Genomic DNA, 20199 nt, shown 5'->3' with positions numbered 1-20199 from the left:
TTCTCTTTCTCCATACATCCAACCTTTTATGTCGGGTTGCTTTACCGTCAACGACTGCATATTAATATTGCTGATATATCGATATGGCGTAATCGTTATTGGTCATGTTCTGATTGTTGTGTGTCGATTCATGACATGAGGTTGGTAAACCATGGTGAGTGAGTGAGTTGGGTTGGGTATTTCAGTTATATTACGGTGTGTCACCTCAATGGGTGAGGAAAGTCCAAGCAGGACCTTTTTCAACCTGCAATCAATGGACCCTGGCTCGAGTAATGGGGACCGCTCTCCGTAGCAAATATAGCACCATGTGTATTTGATGTGTAATACACAACGTCAGTGTAAGACGCCGAAACAGTCCTTTTGCTGTAGTCAAAATAGCGGTGAAAATTATATGAATGGACCACTGAAAATATTTAATATCATTTAAAGTATCAAATGACACATTGGAGTTAATACAGAAACGATGTATAATGATAATATTGCAAGTGTTTAATATCTGTTAATGTATCAGTGACACAATGGAATTAATAAAGAAACGATATGTATGACAATATATAGCAAACTGGCCTTAAGGTGCACACAAAAATGCTTTGTAAAGCCTGACGTATTAAAACTTAACCTTTTTCTGATACCAAATCAGTGTTTGACAAAGATAACATATCTGTTGTAAATCTAATATGTCAACCTTTCTTGAAGATCAGGTCAAAGCATAAGCCATCTGCCATTCTCCCAGGACTGTGAAACTGACACGGGAAACACCCAGTCTGCTCTCAGAAGTCTTGATAAGCATTATTGCGTATATTTCGTATATTTACGCATGCCTAACCAAACCGATCACAGCAGATGATAATAGATGTGGGTTAAGAAGCCAATACTAATCTATTATGAAATACATGTTTGTAAACTTATCCATTTTCTGAAACTACAATGTCAAGGTTGAGCTGTAACTTGTATAGTGTTGTTGTATACACGATGTACTTTTGACCTTTGTCTTATAACAGATGATCACCTCTGTACTTGAAGCCTATGGAGAAAGCCCAGTGGTTTGAGTCGTTACATTTAAATGGGCTTCACACATTGTACCCATGTCGGGATTGAACCCGAGACTTCGTCGGCGTGATGAGCGAACGCTTTACCCACTAGGCTACCCGACACACACACACACACACACACACAGAGAGAGAGAGAGAGAGAGAGAGAGAGAGAGAGAGAGAGAGAATTTCTATCATTCTAAGACAACCTCCATAATGCATAACAATATTCAGTCAAAGTTTATCAATACAGATGCATTTTCATTGTGTGGAATTATGCCTTTAACTATCGGTTTACGAGCATTGGTTTAAGGAGCACATTGCATTAAAAGATCTCATGATGAAATGATGCTAGTTGAGTTGAAAGATTTTATCTTAACCAGGTAGAAAATATACCCCTGTGAACCGAGGATGGTGCGTCATCTGTATTCTCTGTTGCAGTTCTGGACAGCGATATGTCCAGTCCGGTGACCGGGCCGGCTGAGATTGTGTACATGGAGGAGAAGGTGTATCCTTCGGATCTAGGTTACACGGCTTAAAGAATAACTTTGCCATTTTGAATATTAAATTGTCCCAGTACAGGAAAGTGGAAGGTGGATGGTTCGATACCAATAGATTATACTTGTTTTTACTCTGCCCGGCGCTTGGCATAAATGATGAAACAAGGACTGGCCGGCTCGGAGCAACAGTCAGTATAATGTGTGAGCTAGCATTATAAAACCGGCATATGGCAACACTTGTAAAAACTAGTACAGTGGCCTGTGACGCCAAACATAGCAGCTACAAGATATGTGGTCACAACCCCTGCCAGTAGTATGTAAAAGGATAATGTGGCAGGTTATGACCATTTGCCGTAGCTGTTACTTTTCGCGTTACAGGTGAGGTGAGGTGAAATGGGGTTTAACGTCGCGTCCAAGATTATTGCACTTATATAGCTACGTGCATGCACGTGTGTGGGTTTGTGTGGCTGCTTGTACTAGTCCGGACTGATGCCGATTTATAGTGCTAGCTCACTGAGATACCATGCCGCAGTTTAACATGAATACCCCACTCAGACGCAGTATACTGACTCCGAGCCGACCAGTCCTTGTTTTAGCCCCTTAATGCCGAGCGCCAGACAGGGTAACAACAAGTACCATCTTTTAACGTCTTTTGGTATGACGCGGTCGGGGATCGAACCCCGGACCTTCCGCTGTCCGGGCGGACGCTCTACCACTAGACCACGGAGTCGGTCTTTAGCGTTATAGGCCCCTTTGTGAAGAACCGTAGTATCTTAAAAGTTAATTGCAAAATTCCATCATGCACCGCTTCAGCAGATTTGTCTAAATATGACTGGGCGACACGTTGTATATCATGAATCGTCCGTTGAACCCTTGACCTTCACCTTGAATCAGACCTAAAGCCAGCGTGAAGACAGCGTCAGATGTGAGTATCTTGAATCTTTTTTTTTCGTGAGTGAGTTTGAAGCCGCTTTGAACAGTGCCACAGTTACATCATCATAACCTACAGTCGTAACTTCAGAATCATCGGTTATAAAGAAAATGTTTTAATGAATAACTACACCGGTATCAGCTCGTAATGTTTGTTTTCTACTGGATAATAGATGTGACTCTACGTTTTTTCAATGTCTTCAGTATATCTCTTTGGATGGAAACAGCTTAGCCGCGGACGATCTCGTGAGACTGGGAAAAGGAATGTTCCTTGTAAAGGTCAGACACAATGTAGTGGTGGAAGTGGTAGTAGTAGTAGTAGGAGTAGTAGTAGTAGTAGTAGTAGTAGTAGTAGTAGAGTTCCTTGTAAAGGTGAGACACAATGTAGTGGTGGAAGTGGTGGAAGTGGTAGTGGTAGTAGTAGTAGTAGTAGTAGTAGTAGTGGTAGTAGTAGTAGTAGTAATAGAGGTATGTTAGTGCAGCAACAACAGTAGCAGCGGTAGTAGTAGTAGTGGTAGTAGTAGTAGTAGTAGTTTTAGTAGTAGTAATAATAGAGGTATGTTAGTGCAGCAGCAGCAGCAGCGGTAGTAGTAGTAGTAGTAGTAGTAGTAGTAATAGTAGTAATAGAGGTATGTTAGTGCAGCAGCAGCAGCAGCGGTAGTAGTGGTAGTGGTAGTGGTAGTAGTAGTAGTAGTAGTAGTAGTAGTAGTAGTAGTAGTAGTAGTAGTAATAGATGTATGTTAGTGCAGCAGCAGCGGTAGTAGTAGTAGCAGTAGTAGTAGTAGTAGTAGTTTTGTCGCACTCAGCACTCAGCAATATTCCAGCTATATGACGGCGGTCTGTAAATAATCGAGTCTGGACCAGACAATCCAGTAACTGACATCATGCGCATCGATCCACGCAATTGGGATACAAAGACATGCATCAAGTCAGCGAGCCTGACCACCCGATCCCGTTAGTCGCCTCTTACGACAAGCATAGTCGACTTTTACGGCAAGTATGTGTTGCTGAAGACCTATTCTACCCCGGATCGAGAATGATGCAGTGAAATATTTCATAGTTTACCTCCACAATGCGAGTGACAATTTCCCTTTTCAAGCTAGTAGCAGTAGTAGTAGTAGTAGTATTGGAGTAGTAGTAGTAGTAGTAGTAGTAGTAGTAGTAGTAGTAGTAGCAGCAGCATATATTAAGTGTCATTGTGTTGATAATAGGGAAATGACAAGTGGCATGTAAGACATTATTCTGAAATAGTTGTACCACGCTACAATAATGGAAACACTGTTTGCCACAAATACAGAAAGGTGTTGATCGCTCGTCTTTAGGCAAATTTATTCATCTCTATATGTATTCAAATGTTAATGCGTTTCACCAGAATATCAACACAATTGTCGAAGATATTCATTAAAACAACCGTTGATGACCGTTGTGTTCTTCTCCAGTTAACGGCCGAGTCCGAACAAAACGTACAGAAGTCACGTGACCTTGTGGACGAGATACTCGCCAGTAATAAAGGTAATATATGATATATACACGATAATTCCATAAAATGTGTCAAAGTAAACTGTTGGCTCCCTTTCACAAAGCGATCTTATCTCTCCGATTGTTGGGAAAGTAATGAGTTACGACGATCGACATGCAAGAATCGCTATTTGAGACTGTGTCCAAAGTGTGTTTATATATGTTTTATTACCCATGGGGTTAGAAATAACCGAGTTCGTAAAGTCGAATATATCAGTGAATTGTTTCCGTCATCCGGACGGCATTGTTGACGTAATTCGAATCTTAAGGTCGGAATGCTGTCACGCTAGAAACGACGTCGTACCTGACGAATGTAGACGTCATTCGACAAGTCTGGTTTTCTAAGACGGCGGTCTAGAACAGTGCATTTCTTCTAAAGAGGGGGTATATTACACACGGTACATGTACAGCGTCATGAGACAAAAACACAGGTAGTTACCGCTAGTGTCTACCAGTCGATCAAGACCCTGCTTACATAGAATACAGACTGGGCTTCCTTTATTTCCAGTTGTCTATGGAATCACAACGGGATTTGGTAACTTTGCTAGGACAACCATACCTAAAGATAAACTTGTGTAAGTACCAAAACACACTTTACTGTTACCCGTGGTAAATATGTAAAGGGAACCCTTGAATGGTTTTCTTGCTAAAAGATTACTGAACGAGTCTCCGTTAGATACCGTATTTATTACAACGAGTGTTGAGATAATTGTCTACAACGTACTACATTTGGTCTTCAAACGGGGGAGATCCGGAAGCCTCTGCTCGGAAAATACAAGAATTCTGACACTCGCTTCGTGAAATCAGTATGACACACATACTAGTATAATATATGTAATGTATATATAACAGCATTGCCGATATAGGGGTGTTATTTAATGAGATGTGTTTTCATTGTGTTTCAGCGAGCTCCAAGAAAACGTCATCCGCTCACACGCAGCAGGTATAGAACTGTTCAGCTTTTCTTCCTACTTGCGTGCGTGAGTCTGGTTTAACGCCGCTTAGAGCAGTAATTGTTTATATCACGGCGTGTCAGGTTAATGTGGGAAGAAAACCCGGAGTGATGCAGGTCCAAGACCCACCAACTAGGGTATGCTGCTGACAAGGCTAGAAATGCTGGTCTACCAGTAGGTCAAGTTATTAATAGGCAAGACCCCAACAAGAGTATCTAGGGTCATGCGTCTTTCGTCGTTGTTCCTCGTCACATTGACCACGTTTTTGAGCGTGGGTGTCAAATGTGTTTATTGTCATTTTGCATTAGGAGCGAGGGAATGATGTAAGATATGGCACTTATGTAAACATTTTATCTTCAATACATGGTTTACTTAAGATTTGACCTGCTGGTTTTGATTTTCGACTGAAATGACAATTACGGTGAATCGGTATTCGAACCTACGATCACAGGTTTCTGGCACACCTAAGGTACGCAACTCTGCATAGCGAATTGCGGCACCTTAAACGCCGGGAAAATACAACCAATAAAAAATTGAACGTCGGGTCTAAGGGAGCAATCATTCGATTTTCATTTTAAAAATAATCAAGTCCCTGTTTTACATAATTGAGCGCCTTTACATTAAAAAGATGACTGTGCAGATTTCAAACCAAAATCCCCCCACCCCAAACATCAAGTGGTTGCTGCCTAAGGTCTGCCTAAAGTATGTGTTCGATTTATTAGCTCCGTGATTCCACCCTATAGGTGTTGGTCCTCCATTATCCCCTGAGAGGACCCGGATGTTGCTGGCACTGCGTATTAATGTCCTCGCCAAAGGCTACAGCGGGATCTCATTGGAAACACTGGAGCAGTACATGGCAGCGTTTAATGGTACGTATGCACAACTTATCAAAGGTACTATTTGTTTAGAATGAATATTATTATAATTCACAAATCGTTTATAATTCAGTCAGTTACAGTAAATTCTTTTGAATACGACCATCCTCATAGGAAAATAACGGAGATTTGCTTGTCCTTGACTTGGTTCATCCATCAGTACTGTGCCCCGCGAATATTCGGTCGTGCTTCATATGTTGCATGATTTGTGCTTTTGCTTTGTTTGTTGTTTAACGCCGTACTCAGCAATATTCCAGCTATATGACGGCGGTCTGTAAAATATCGAGTATGGACCAGACAATCCAGTGATTGACATCATGAGCATCGATCCACGCAATTGGGATCTATGACATGCATCAACCAAGTCAGCGAGCCTGACCACCCAATCCCGTTAGTCGCCTCTCACGACAAGCATGGGTTGCTGACCTATTCTACCCCAGATCTTCACCGGTCACATATGTCGTAATCCTTGACGTGTGTCGAACTGAGACAATCTCTTTGATTGATCAGGATAATCATATACTGCTAGATTCATATACACAATTACGTTTCAGTCTACGGGCAAAGAAAAAAATAATGGTTTATGAAGGGTTCGACCTGAATCAACCTGTATGTTATAGTGGCGTGCTTCCTTCGATAATAAATCTGACACTTGCCTTGTAAGAACTTGATCAAAACAATTTGGTCTCTATTCTAACATGATTTCTCCACATCTTTCAGCATCTTGCCTTCCATGGGTCCCCCAGAAGGGATCGGTGGGGGCTAGCGGAGACCTCGCACCCCTCGCTCACCTCGCGCTCGGCATGATGGGAGAAGGGAAAATGTGGTCGCCAAAGAGTGGATGGGCTGATGCTAAACATGTAAGTAATTCTTTAGGGGAGGGGAGGGTTTGTATGGAAGCTGCAACCCGCCATGGTAAAATATATACTGTCTAGTAGTTATAGCGTTCACTCGCCCTAGTATCCCTTTCACTCGCCATAACGTTAGCGTTCTTGCGCTAAACCATCACACAATATTCCCTCACAATAAGGTTTGGGTGGATCTGTGGATCAGATATAGGTGCTCCTTCTTGTTTCAAAATGTTATTTGTAGAGACATGGTGACATGGTGACTGTTATCTTCGGGTCTTCGGCGTGACGAGCGAACGCTTTAACCACTAGGCTACCCGACCGCCCCTTGTACCGAGTGAACGCGAGAGTTATTGTGATGGAACGCGTACTATTGCGACGGAACGCCAAGGTTTTTGTGAGGGAACACGTACTATTGCGAAGGAACCCTAGAAATATATTCTTTTACCTGGCAGGTAGGAGCATCCGTAAATTTAACATTGTGTATCACTTGACAATATACTCCAGTATTTCAATAACAGGAATGTATCTTTTCTTCTCTATTTGAGGTGCATATACAATTATCAAGACCTTGGATGTGGGGTGGGGTGTGGGGTGTGGGGTGTGGGGTGGGTATGGGTGTGGCGTCAAGGAGGGGTCTCACCCTCTGATGAACATCAATGACTATGATCTATTCCTCCCGGGGACCTGCTATACTATACTGATCCCCGGCTATATACGGGACATACGTTTACACCTCTTGTATGTTTCGCATCCCCGTAGGGATTCCGGGTTAGAAAAGGTCCCCATCAAACTTATGCTGGTCGTAAGAGGCAACCAAATGGATCAGTTGGTCAGGCTCAGTGTCTTCGTTGATTCCTCGTCATACCCTGATGGCGTAGATCGACGTTCACTATATCACTGGATTGTCTGGTCCAGTCTGGTCGCCGCCATTTTGCTAGACTATCGCTGAGTAGGGTTAACAAAAACAATAAAACTATTAAATACAAATAAACAAATATTATACCTGATTATACTTTTGTTGTGGCAAATCGTCAAAAATTCACTGGCTTGTATGCTCTATTTTAATCCACTGACGTTTCGACGAGGTAAGAAGTGGAATATATACAAAATTCGAAAATAAGTATTGTGAGGGTTTATAACGCCTTTAAAATGTAATTTAACGGTTGATGGTGCTATTGTTGAATTCAGGTGTCATTTATACAACAGTCAGCAATATTCCAAGTATATAGTTTAGATCTACGTATTCATAATCAAGTCTGGGCCAGGTCAACCAGTGGTTATTGCGTGACAAACGTCGCACGCACACGAGACAGCCAGACAGCCAAGTCACAGGGCGTGACCAACCGATCTCCAAAGACAAGTATGATGTACTGGGAACCTTTCTTGGCCCGGAAGTAGTTCTGTTTATTCATGCGCATCCGTGTTTTGTGTTGCAGGTGCTGGAGTCCCATAACCTCTCTCCGATAAAGCCCAAGCCCAAAGAGGTAACCAAACAGTAATCATTAACTGGCGGGGGTGATGTACGTTTCGTGGCTTGCTGCGTATGTGTTTACACGTTATGATAATAATAATAAATCAACTGGAGTGGATCGGATAGATTATATAGTCCGTAATGTTTGTTATCTCTTGCAGGGCATCGCAATGATAAATGGAACACAACTTATAACATCGTTAGGAGTTGAAGGTGAGTGAGTGAGTGGAATTATATTGTGAGTGAACGTGTGAATAAGTGTGGTCTTGCGCCTCTTTTAGAAATATTTCAGCAATATCACAGTGGAGGCAGCAGAAACAGGCTTTACACATTGTACCCATGTGGGGAATGAAACCTGGGCATTTCGTATGACAAGAGAACACTTACACAACTCGCCTACCCCACCGTCCTTATTTGTTAATTCACAAGGAGAGCGCAAGTATGCTACGAGTGGGGATTCCCGTGTCCCAGAACTTGACCCCCCGATCATCATTAGTTCGATCGACATTCATGTGTTACAAAACATTACGACAAAGATGGCATTAAATGGGTCGAAATATACCAACAATTCAATTAACTGACAATCAATGCAGGGATTATCCTGGAATCTTTACCTATGAGAGACAAATCTCCCATGGTCCAAAAGCAATGAGATTTTTGGGGGTGTGGTGAGATTTTACTATTATCAGAGATATTTCATCTTCAAACAGAGGAAACTTTGATTTTCGTTATTTGCGACTCGAATTATGATGCAATTAATGTTACTAGATTATATAAATATACTTCTCAAAAGAAGTTAAGGATCACCTTATTCTTTCATACTACATTAGTTAATCTCTCATGCCATGACAGAACATTACCAATATGAAAGAATCGGGTGATCCTTAACTTCTTTTGAGTAGTATATATCCCCGCTTATCTTATTTTCCGAACACCTGCCTTCCGATCCCGACGGTATTTGATTCTTCCGACAAGAAAGAGGTACTTCAGACCTTTTCTAAATCCAAAAGGTGTAGGTGGTTCAGCAATATAAATTGGGATACATACTACTCAAAACAAGTAGAGAACACAACGACTGTGTGTTGCATTACTCACCAGCCTTGGCGGGTTAACTGCGGTCATACGAAACAATCGGGTGTTCTTTAATTTCTTTTGAGCAGTATACTAATTCCCTGTAGAAGCGGTTCGCCAATCGAGAACAAAACAGTATGTATCATGTATCATTATGTAGCATGTAATATTGCTTCACATTGTACAATCACTCCATCTCCTCCAGCCTGCGAGAGGTCGGAGTCCATTACCAGACAGGCGGACGTCGTCGCGGCCATGACCTTGGAGGTACTGAAGGGTTCAACCAGGGCCTTCGACAGCAGTAAGTACTGGCACCACTTCCGGTGTTCTCATGAAGTAATATATTTCACTGAAATAGTATGATGTTTCACTTTCTTGGTGTTTTATCTTATGCATCATACAACAAGCAGGCTAACAAACAAATTAAAGTAAGATTATGTGAATACCGCAGTGATCCTTAATTTAACTGAAGAAATAATTATAGATTTTGTATCTAACCAAAGTGGAATATAGCTGGTTATTTATTTCTGCGTTTCTGTTTAACAGGGATCAGATAACGTAGATAGTTTCGGAGTGGTACAAATGATCCTGATAACAATTATTCAGAGACATGATGGAAATGTGTGTTTGAAAAATAACATTTATAAAATTTTATAAACAATAAGATAGGATGTCACGAAGCAGTGTCACAAGATGTTCAGAGAACTAGAAAAATAGAAATATAACCAAGTGTGGATTGATATCGTTTGAAAGTTTTGTGTAATTTAGTAAAGGTGAGCTTCTGTACCTCTGTTCCTCTTGTTTTAACTTATTCTGCCTGAAGATCTGGAAAAATAGACGTGGACATTTATTTCCAATTTTCTGTTTTCAGATATCCAGATGGTGCGACCACACAAAGGTCAAGGCCTGGTTGCTAGGCGACTGAGGTCACTCCTTCATTCAGAAACACATCCGTCTGAGATAGCAGGTAAGAACCTGATTCTTGCATCAGATGAAATGTTAAGAATAAAGTTCACGCGCTCCAGATTGGCTGGGACGATCATTTTAATATCTATGTCCAATACCTATCATTTGCACATGTCTTCTTTTCCATGAAGATCCGGGTTTTAACTGATATTCAGAAACCCATGCTTTCCGTAAGATGTCACTAACGTGATCAAGTGGCTAGGCTTGCTGATACATGTCATCATATCCCAATTGCTTACGTCGAAGCTCACGATGTCAATCACTGGATTGTCTGGTCCAGACTCCAATATTTACAAACCGCCGTGATTTAGCTTGAATATTGGTGCGGGCTGCTTTAAACAAACAAACAAACAAGCATGTGTGTTCTTTTCTTTCATGACTGAAGTAAAGGTGTTTTTGGTGCTGCAGCAGACATGGACTTGATTCTTGCATCAGATGAACTATTAAGCATTAAAGTCCATGCGTTCCAGATTGGTTAGCACGACCATTTTTATATCTACAGTTTATCTACTATTTATATATTTGTCTTCAGTTCTTACAAACGGACATTCGTAATTCCGGACTATTTATTAAGAGGGGGTTAAATCACGATTGCCTGACGCCCGGGTACAGTGGTATTTCAATCGGACAAGTTAGTTAGAGGTTTTATTAAACACGTGGTCCATACAGAATGTTCACTTTTATATGAACTACATATGTTGAGCTACTCCGTTTAGTACATGTCAATGCGCATGATATAAGCAGACAGTTTCATTCAAGTGATAGCGTTGTTTGGATAGGGACCGCCTGTGTCGAAATTATACACTCGTCTCTGCTTTTGGCAGAGATTTCTTATGAATATGGAAAGGGTTTCGTCGCTTTAATTAATATAAGGAGACATTGGCATGTGAATATGAATTAAGGACACAGGAAATGTCAATGTGTACTTGCCATGAGTACAGTGAACCTTTCCCTTTTTACCTCATGTCTATTGGTATTTATACGTACTTATACTGTGCTCCGTCTGTTGTAGAGAGCCACAGGTTCTGTGACCGGGTTCAAGACGCCTATACGCTTCGGTGTTGTCCGCAGGTACGGAGTGTCTCTGTTGGTCCATGTGAAAATATTAGAGCTGAGATAAGTTTGTGACCACGAAGCCTAGTTGTTACACTTCAGGTTTTCTAGGTTTGTCAGCACCATACCCGTGCTCGTGGGTTTCACCGAAGTGTTAAACGTCTGAGACATGCATCACTTCGGGCTTTCCTCCCACATTAAGCTGACACGCCGTGTTATGACTAGAATACTGTTCAAAGCGGCGTTAAACCCAACTTACTCACTCACTATATGGCTCGGGAAAACAGACTAGTACCTGTGTTTCAATGTATATCATGCGTACGCTTTGTGGGACTCAGACATGGTGGAACTCGACGTGTAAAACAGATGACCGTTATTTGAACTCAATTAATGCACAATTATATTTTAATGTAAAGTGTTAACTGTGTATTCTTTTCCATTGGACGAGAGGTCGGTCACATGACAGCGCATTTGACGTTCAAAAGGGTATGGGCGACACAATTTGACGTTCATGCGTTTTTCACGAAACTGTATTCTTGAAATGACGTAAACGCTGACGGACTACTTACACATTCCCCTGAGGAACCCCTGGGAATTTCCTAGCACGAATACATACAGAAGCGTTGTTTCTGATCATTCAGAGCGTTTAATGTTGAACTCGGCGTTATAGCATACATTGGGAAACGTCAGGGAGTTTCACTGCACGATCGTTCACGAGTATCCCCGCTTCGACCCATCCTAGTGAACAAAACGAAGATATGCACTCGAGTAGCCACTCGATCCGTGTCTAGACCCACAGTGACAGTCTACAGCAATCTACGAATTTACTAATTTACTAATTAATAGATTCATTAACTTTGGAAATCTCTCCCGTCACGTTTATCGTGTCGGCCATTTTGACGTCTTGTACTTGATGTAAATATATTAAGACGCGCTGTCATTGTGACAACAGACCTTTCCCATCCAATGAGTGAGTGAGTATGGTTTTACGCCGCTTTTAGCAATATTCCAGCAATATCACGGCGGGGGACACCAGCCCATCCAATGATGATATTATTTGTATACAATGGTTGTCAACAAATTACAACAGATGTTCATGTAAAGCAACTTGTGCGTACGCTCATGTCACCTCCCTTTTTGAAAATCTATTTTATTCCGCGATGTAGCTGGTTGTGATATTGCTGTCAGCGTAAACATGAAGTCACACGTACCACTTTAAATAAAATTGTGATGTAGATCTTGCGCTACGTCCAGTTTTGGCCCTCACTCTTTGAAGGTTCATACTCCAATGAACTCACACAAAGTGAAAGTCAATGCCTAAGTGTCATATCCTTAATACACAGTATCATACGCATACTAACATGGGATTCAGAAATGGAAAAGGTTAAATTATAAATCTCAATGAACTGAAGGGGAAAGGGAGTCTTTGTGAAGTATGCCTGCTTTTTATCTAACCCGAGTTTAAAAATGGATAAAAATATTGTTAGCAAACATTAATTCTTAAGAGCACCACTAACTGTATGTATGAGTGCCCCGTGGCCAACTTAAAAACAAATATGCTATTTTCCTTCGCTGGTTTCTGATTGCAGGTTCATGGCATCGTGAACGATACGGTGGCGTTCGTCAAGGGCGTCCTGGTGACCGAGATGAACAGTGCCACAGACAACCCTGTATCCTTCACAACAATGAGTGAGTGAGTGAGTGAGTTGAGGTTTACGCCGCTTTGAACAGTACTTCAGCTATATTACGGCGTGTTAGGTTAGTATGTGCAGCCGAAGACGTTTACCACTTTCGTGAACCCCACGAACGCGAGTAGTGCTGACAGACCAAGAATCACAAACAGGGAGAATCGGGGATTCAAACCCACGATCACGATCCAGGTAGAACTAAGGGACGCAACTCTACACAGGTAATTACGGCGTTGTAGACTACCGGGCCACCCGTAGCACCCCACACTATTTAAAAAACGTAAGTATTGCTGTGATCTCTCCTTCTTGACACCAACATCTCAGTATCCAAAATAAAAGACTCAACATTGTCAATGACGTCACAATGATGGACCTCGTAGACCAACATAGATATCGCCTGTAAGCGTGGCAAACAATCACTGTAGTAACTGTTGATATGACTGTTCCTCAACCTGACACAGATGGTGTTTGCTGAGACCGGTGAGATCTTGTCAGGGGGGAACTTCCATGGGGAGTACCCGGCCAAGGTGAGGCATTCTCCGGGGTTAACTCAATTCTGCGATTGAAAAGTCAAGTTTATCATCCTGTATATAATCATTTCAATATTCATTGAGTACAGGTATAAGTGACGGATAAAGGGTTTACCTTGCTCTATCTATTTTCATGCCCATTGGATTCTCAGTAGTAATACGGGGGTCCGACTCTTGAAAATGGGGGTCCCAGGCTGACTTAAAACCCAAGCTCAGAAGCCTAAACCTACATAAGGATTTCAATGATGGATTGAGGATAATCAGTCGCTGGACACGCTGGAATTTTAGTTTTAACTTTAGCTTTTACCAGATTCAAAGCAATGAAGAGCGTATGTGCCCATGTTCAATCTGCATGTGTACAGAAGGAAATAGTGTGCGTCCAGTAATCCAGTATTGTCACTCCAGGCTCTCGACTACCTGGCGATCGGGGTGCACGAGCTGGCTAACATGAGTGAGCGGCGAATTGAGAGACTTGTAAACCCCGGTAGGTGAAACTCTTGATCCTTTGTAATGAGTGTAATATATAGAAGTATAGGAGGAAATATGTTCTAACTATAAGAGGGGAGATGTGTTTCATGTGTTGGCTGGTCATGTCGAAGGACCGGGGCGATTCCCAACCTTGGTACAACGCGTGATGTCCATTCTTGAGTTCCTCGTCGTGATGTTGCTGGAATGTTGCTAAAAGCGGCCTGAAACTCAACTCACTCATTTCTTGTATTTCTTGAAGTATTATAACTGATTTGAAATAAGTACATTTCATGGTTTGAATAAATATTCTTGATACCTGGTTTCATCAATATATGCCTTGTCGGCATTGATACAAAACATAAATATATGCCTTGTCGGCATTGATACAAAACATAAATATATGCCATGTCGGCATTGATACAAAACATGAATATATGCCTTGTCGGCATTGATACAAAACATGAATATATGCCTTGTCGGCATTGATACAAAACATAAATATATGCCTTGTCGGCATTGATACAAAACATGGATACAAAACATGAATATATGCCTTGTCGGCATTGATACAAAACATGAATATATGCCTTGTCGGCATTGATACAAAACATGAATATATGCCTTGTCGGCATTGATACAAAACATGAATATATGCCTTGTCGGCATTGATACAAAACATGAATATATGCCTTTCGGCATTGATACAAAACATGAATATATGCCTTGTCGGCATTGATACAAAACATGAATATATGCCTTGTCGGCATTGATACAAAACATGAACATATGCCTTGTCGGCATTGATACAAAACATAAATATATGCCTTGACGGCATTGATACAAAACATGAATATATGCCTTGTCGGCATTGATACAAAACATAAATATATGCCTTGTCGGCATTGATACAAAACATGGATACAAAACATGAATGTATGCCTTGTCGGCATTGATACAAAACATGAATATATGCCTTGTCGGCATTGATACAAAACATGAATATATGCCTTGTCGGCATTGATACAAAACATGAATATATGCCTTGTCGGCATTGATACAAAACATGAATATATGCCTTGTCGGCATTGATACAAACCATGAATATATGCCTTGTCGGCATTGATACAAAACATGAATATATGCCTTGTCGGCATTGATACAAAACATGAATATATGCCTTGTCGGCATTGATACAAAACATGAATATATGCCTTGTCGGCATTGATACAAAACATGAATATATGCCTTGTCGGCATTGATACAAAACATGAATATATGCCTTGTCGGCATTGATACAAAACATAAATATATGCCTTGTCGGCATTGATACAAAACATAAATATATGCCTTGTCGGCATTGATACAAAACATAAATATATGTCTTGTCGGCATTGATACAAAACATAAATATATGCCTTGTCGGCATTGATACAAAACATAAATATATGCCTTGTCGGCATTGATACAAAACATGAACATATGCCTTGTCGGCATTGATACAAAACATAAATATATGCCTTGTCGGCATTGATACAAAACATGAATATATGCCTTGTCGGCATTGATACAAAACATAAATATATGCCTTGTCGGCATTGATACAAAACATGGATACAAAACATGAATATATGCCTTGTCGGCATTGATACAAAACATGAATATATGCCTTGTCGGCATTGATACAAAACATGAACATATGCTTTGTCGGCATTGATACAATACATGAATATATGCCTTGTCGGCATTGATACAAAACATAAATATATGCCTTGTCGGCATTGATACAAAACATAAATATATGCCTTGTCGGCATTGATACAAAACATGAATATATGCCTTGTCGGCATTGATACAAAACATGAATATATGCCTTGTCGGCATTGATACAAAACATGAATATATGCCTTGTCGGCATTGATACAAAACATGAATATATGCCTTTCGGCATTGATACAAAACATGAATATATGCCTTGTCGGCATTGATACAAAACATAAATATATGCCTTGTCGGCATTGATACAAAACATGAATATATGCCTTGTCGGCATTGATACAAAACATAAATATATGCCTTGTCGGCATTGATACAAAACATGAATATATGCCTTGTCGGCATTGATACAAAACATGAATATATGCCTTGTCGGCATTGATACAAAACATAAATATATGCCTTGTCGGCATTGATACAAAACATAAATATATGCCTTGTCGGCATTTATACAAAACATAAATATATGCTTTGTCGGCATTGATACAAAACATAAATAAATGCCTTGTCGGCATTGATACAAAACATGAATATATGCCTTGTCGGCATTGATACAAAACATGAATATATGCCTTGTCGGCATTGATACAAAACATGAATATATGCCTTGTCGGCATTGATACAAAACATGAATATATGCCTTGTCGGCATTGATACAAAACATGAATATATGCCTTGTCGGCATTGATACAAAACATAAATATATGCCTTGTCGGCATTGATACAAAACATAAATATATGCCTTGTCGGCATTGATACAAAACATAAATATATGCCTTGTCGGCATTGATACAAAACATGAATATATGCCTTGTCGGCATTGATACAAAACATAAATATATGCCTTGTCGGCATTGATACAAAACATAAATATATGCCTTGTCGGCATTGATACAAAACATAAATATATGCCTTGTCGGCATTGATACAAAACATAAATATATGCCTTGTCGGCATTGATACAAAACATGAATGTATGCTTTGTCGGCATTGATACAAAACATGAATATATGCCTTGTCGGCATTGATACAAAACATGAATATATGCCTTGTCGGCATTGATACAAAACATGAATATATGCCTTGTTGGCATTGATACAAAACATGAATATATGCCTTGTCGGCATTGATACAAAACATAAATATATGCCTTGTCGGCATTGATACAAAACATGAATATATGCCTTGTCGGCATTGATACAAAACATAAATATATGCCTTGTCGGCACTGATACAAAACATGAATATATGCCTTGTCGGCATTGATACAAAACATGAATATATGCCTTGTCGGCATTGATACAAAACATGAATATATGCCTTGTCGGCATTGATACAAAACATGAAGATATGCCTTGTCGGCATTGATACAAAACATGAAGATATGCCTTGTCGGCATTGATACAAATATGAAGATATGCCTTGTCGGCATTGATACAAAACATGAAGATATGCCTTGTCGGCATTGATACAAAACATGAAGATATGCCTTGTCGGCATTGATACAAAACATGAATATATGCCTTGTCGGCATTGATACAAAACATAAATATATGCACTGTTTCAGCATTGAGTGAACTGCCAGCCTTCCTGACTAAAGACGGCGGACTCAACTCTGGCTTCATGATCGCACACTGCACAGCAGCCTCTCTCGGTACGGTGGATTGTTACTTTGTCCCCCGACCACGTTCACCCTGTACTCATCCGCCACTCTCTCTCCACCGACTTCTTTCCCCCGTCCACATCCGCGACCCTCTCTCACACCGACCTCTTTCCCCGTCAACATCCGCGACCCTCTCTCCCACTGACCTCTTTCCCCCGTCCACATCCGCCATCCTCTCTCCAACGACCTCTTTCCCCTGTCCACATCCGCCACCCTTTCTCCACCGACCTCTTTCCCCCGTTCTATATCCGCCACCCTCTCTCCACCGACCACTTTCCCCCATCCACATCCAACATCCTCTCTCCATCCGACCTCTTTCCCCGTCCACATCTGCCACCCTCTCTCCCACCGACCTCTTTCCCCCCGACTTTCTACCCGTCCACATCCGCCATCCTCTGTCCTAAAGAACACAATCAACTAAACGAAATAACAACATCTGTAGCGCTGCATAACTTTATGACTGATTTTCATGTTATTCTATCCCCGTTCAGTGTCCGAGAACAAGGTCCTGTGTCATCCGTCGTCCGTGGACTCCTTGACCACCAGCGCCGGGACGGAGGACCATGTATCCATGGGGGGCTTCTCCTCCAGGAAGTGTCTCAGGGTCGTGGAACATGTTGAACAAGGTGGGGCAATGTAGATACCGAAGTGAATGAAAACTCGTGCAACGTACCTCCCATAATTATCTTGAGCGTTAATAGGATTCACATTTGTTGGAATAAACTTATAGATTTGCTTACTGATAACATGCTAAACTTTATTCCAGTCTTGGCAATCGAGTTACTGGCAGCTTGCCAGGCGATGGAGTTTCTGCGGCCACTGAAGACGACGCCACCCCTGGAAGAGGTGCACAAGCTGGTCCGCTCAGTCGTCGGGTAAATAGCCGTGTGTCCTCGCCAAGCTATTTGTATGGCACATACTGTGTACGTTTTCAATGAGTTGAGGAGTAATTCAGTGCTTTCACGGCGTGTCCGCTTGGTGTGGGAGGACATGTCACAGTGATGCAAATCAATTGGGTTAAATCCAGGTATGGTGCGGACAGACCATAAACTGGGCGAGTTTTGGATTCGAACGCACGGGAAGGGAGTCAACTCTCACTGCGACTTAATGCAAATTATGGCGCCTTAGATTACAGGGCTACCCCCAGATACAACAGCAAGGCCGTGAAATAATCCCCAGAAACAACAGCAAGGCCGTGAAATAACCCCTAGATACAAGCCCGTGAAATAACCCCCATATGCAACAGCAAGGCCGTGAAATAACCCCTACATACAAGCCCGTGTAATAACCCCATATACAATAGCAATGCCGTGAAATAACCCCCAGATACAACAGCAAGGCCGTGAAATAACCCCTAGATACAAGCCCGTGAAATAACTCCCATATACAACAGCAAGGCCGTGAAATAACTCCCAGAAACAACAGCAAGGCCGTGAAATAACCCCTAGATACAACAGCAAGGTCGTGACTGCGACTTAATGCAAATTATCGCGCCTTAGATTACAGGGCTACCCTGCAGGAACGAATGTACTAACGAAATATAAACTTAACATGTGCGATAACCGATATGTACTTCAGGTATCAGGTTTGTTTCTACTCATAAACTGATTAATTTTGCCTGCAGCCCCTGGGATAGAGACAGGTACATGGCTCCGGACATAGAGGCAGTCACTAAGCTACTGCAAGAGGAGCAGGTAGGATAAGTGCAGAAAATATACTTAACATTTATACATTTCATTACTGTGTGTCACAACAATATAACCAACTCATTTGGTGATAAGCTTTCCAAACTACCAACGGCAAATGCTATGCCGAGTATCGCAGGCATCTAATGCTATTAAGTTTAACTGTCATAAAATTGGGCGGTATGTAGTGGTAGTAGTCCTGATGGAGCTTTGTAATAGTAATAAGAGTATGGTGGTTGTAAACTGTAGTAGGAGTGTTGGCGGTGGTAGGAGTAGTGATGGTTGCGCTGTGGTCGTGATTGTGGTAGTGTCAGTTGTTTTGATAGTAGTGGTGGCTGTCGCAGTGGCGGTGGTAGAAGAAGTGGTGGCGCATGATTGTTTGTTTGTTGTTTAACGCCGTACTCGGCAATATTCCAGCGATATGACGGCGGTCTGTAGGTAATTGAGTCTGGAAAAGACAACCCAGTGATTGACATCTTGCACATAGGAAAACGATGACACCTGGTCCATTCAGTCGACTCCTACGTGTCCGTGTTGTTCCAGATCTGGAGAAAGGTGAAGCCGATGATGGACAACTACCACTCTGTGCAGACCATTGAGACCAGGGTCTTCTCCCCCACCACCGCCAGACTGGACGGACCACCCCCCAAACGCCGGAGATACAACAGCAAGACCGTGAAATAAGGTCCAGAAACAACAGCAAGCCCGTACAGTAACCCCCAGATACAAAAGGACCGTGAAATAACCCCACAATACAACAGCAAGACCCAGAAATAACCCCCAGATACAGCAGCAAGAGCGTGAAATCCCCCACCCCAACCCCGATACAACAGCAAGACAGTGAGATAACCCCCAGAAATAACAAGCCCGTGAAATAAGCCCCATATACAACAGCAAGACAGTGAAATAAGCCCCATATACAACAGCAAGACAGTGAAATAAGCCCCATATACAACAGCAAGCCCGTACAGTAACCTCCAGATACAACAGCAAGCCCGTACAGTAACCTCCAGATACAAAAGGACCGTGAAATAACCCTACAATACAACAGCAAGACCCAGAAATAACCCCCAGATACAGCAGCAAGAGCGTGAAATCCCCCACCCCACCCCGATACAACAGCAAGACAGTGAGATAACCCCCAGAAATAACAAGCCCGTGAAATAAGCCCCA

The 20199-nt window shown here is 41.7% G+C and overlaps 1 protein-coding gene across 2 annotated transcripts in view; it reads left to right on the top strand.

The window, feature by feature from the left end:
* Positions 1-20199, top strand: part of LOC124136175 (histidine ammonia-lyase-like) — a 21266-nt gene extending 1067 nt beyond the window's left edge. The window contains exons 2-23 of one of the 2 annotated variants that reach the window (XR_007221585.1): positions 1473-1539; positions 2426-2456; positions 2666-2740; positions 3901-3973; positions 4488-4554; positions 4885-4922; positions 5676-5801; positions 6528-6667; positions 8095-8142; positions 8291-8342; positions 9406-9501; positions 10072-10167; positions 11179-11237; positions 12809-12889; positions 13369-13434; positions 13843-13921; positions 17246-17332; positions 17833-17967; positions 18108-18216; positions 18966-19035; positions 19570-19816; positions 19918-20199. Coding sequence is in view for 1 of the 2 variants with exons in the window: in XM_048396897.1 (XP_048252854.1) it covers positions 1473-1539; positions 2426-2456; positions 2666-2740; positions 3901-3973; positions 4488-4554; positions 4885-4922; positions 5676-5801; positions 6528-6667; positions 8095-8142; positions 8291-8342; positions 9406-9501; positions 10072-10167; positions 11179-11237; positions 12809-12889; positions 13369-13434; positions 13843-13921; positions 17246-17332; positions 17833-17967; positions 18108-18216; positions 18966-19035; positions 19570-19710 (1736 nt within the window). In the remaining variant the exon portion in view is untranslated. Of the gene's footprint in view, positions 1-1472; positions 1540-2425; positions 2457-2665; positions 2741-3900; positions 3974-4487; positions 4555-4884; positions 4923-5675; positions 5802-6527; positions 6668-8094; positions 8143-8290; positions 8343-9405; positions 9502-10071; positions 10168-11178; positions 11238-12808; positions 12890-13368; positions 13435-13842; positions 13922-17245; positions 17333-17832; positions 17968-18107; positions 18217-18965; positions 19036-19569 lie in introns of both variants that reach the window. The other variant, XM_048396897.1, reaches the window with a different exon arrangement.

Source organism: Haliotis rufescens, unplaced genomic scaffold, assembly GCF_023055435.1.
Source record: "Haliotis rufescens isolate VD_foot unplaced genomic scaffold, xgHalRufe1.0.p SCAF_16, whole genome shotgun sequence".
Taxonomy (NCBI): Eukaryota; Metazoa; Mollusca; class Gastropoda; order Lepetellida; family Haliotidae; genus Haliotis; species Haliotis rufescens.
Note: the sequence above shows the minus strand (reverse complement) of the source record. Positions and strands in the feature narration are given on the sequence as shown.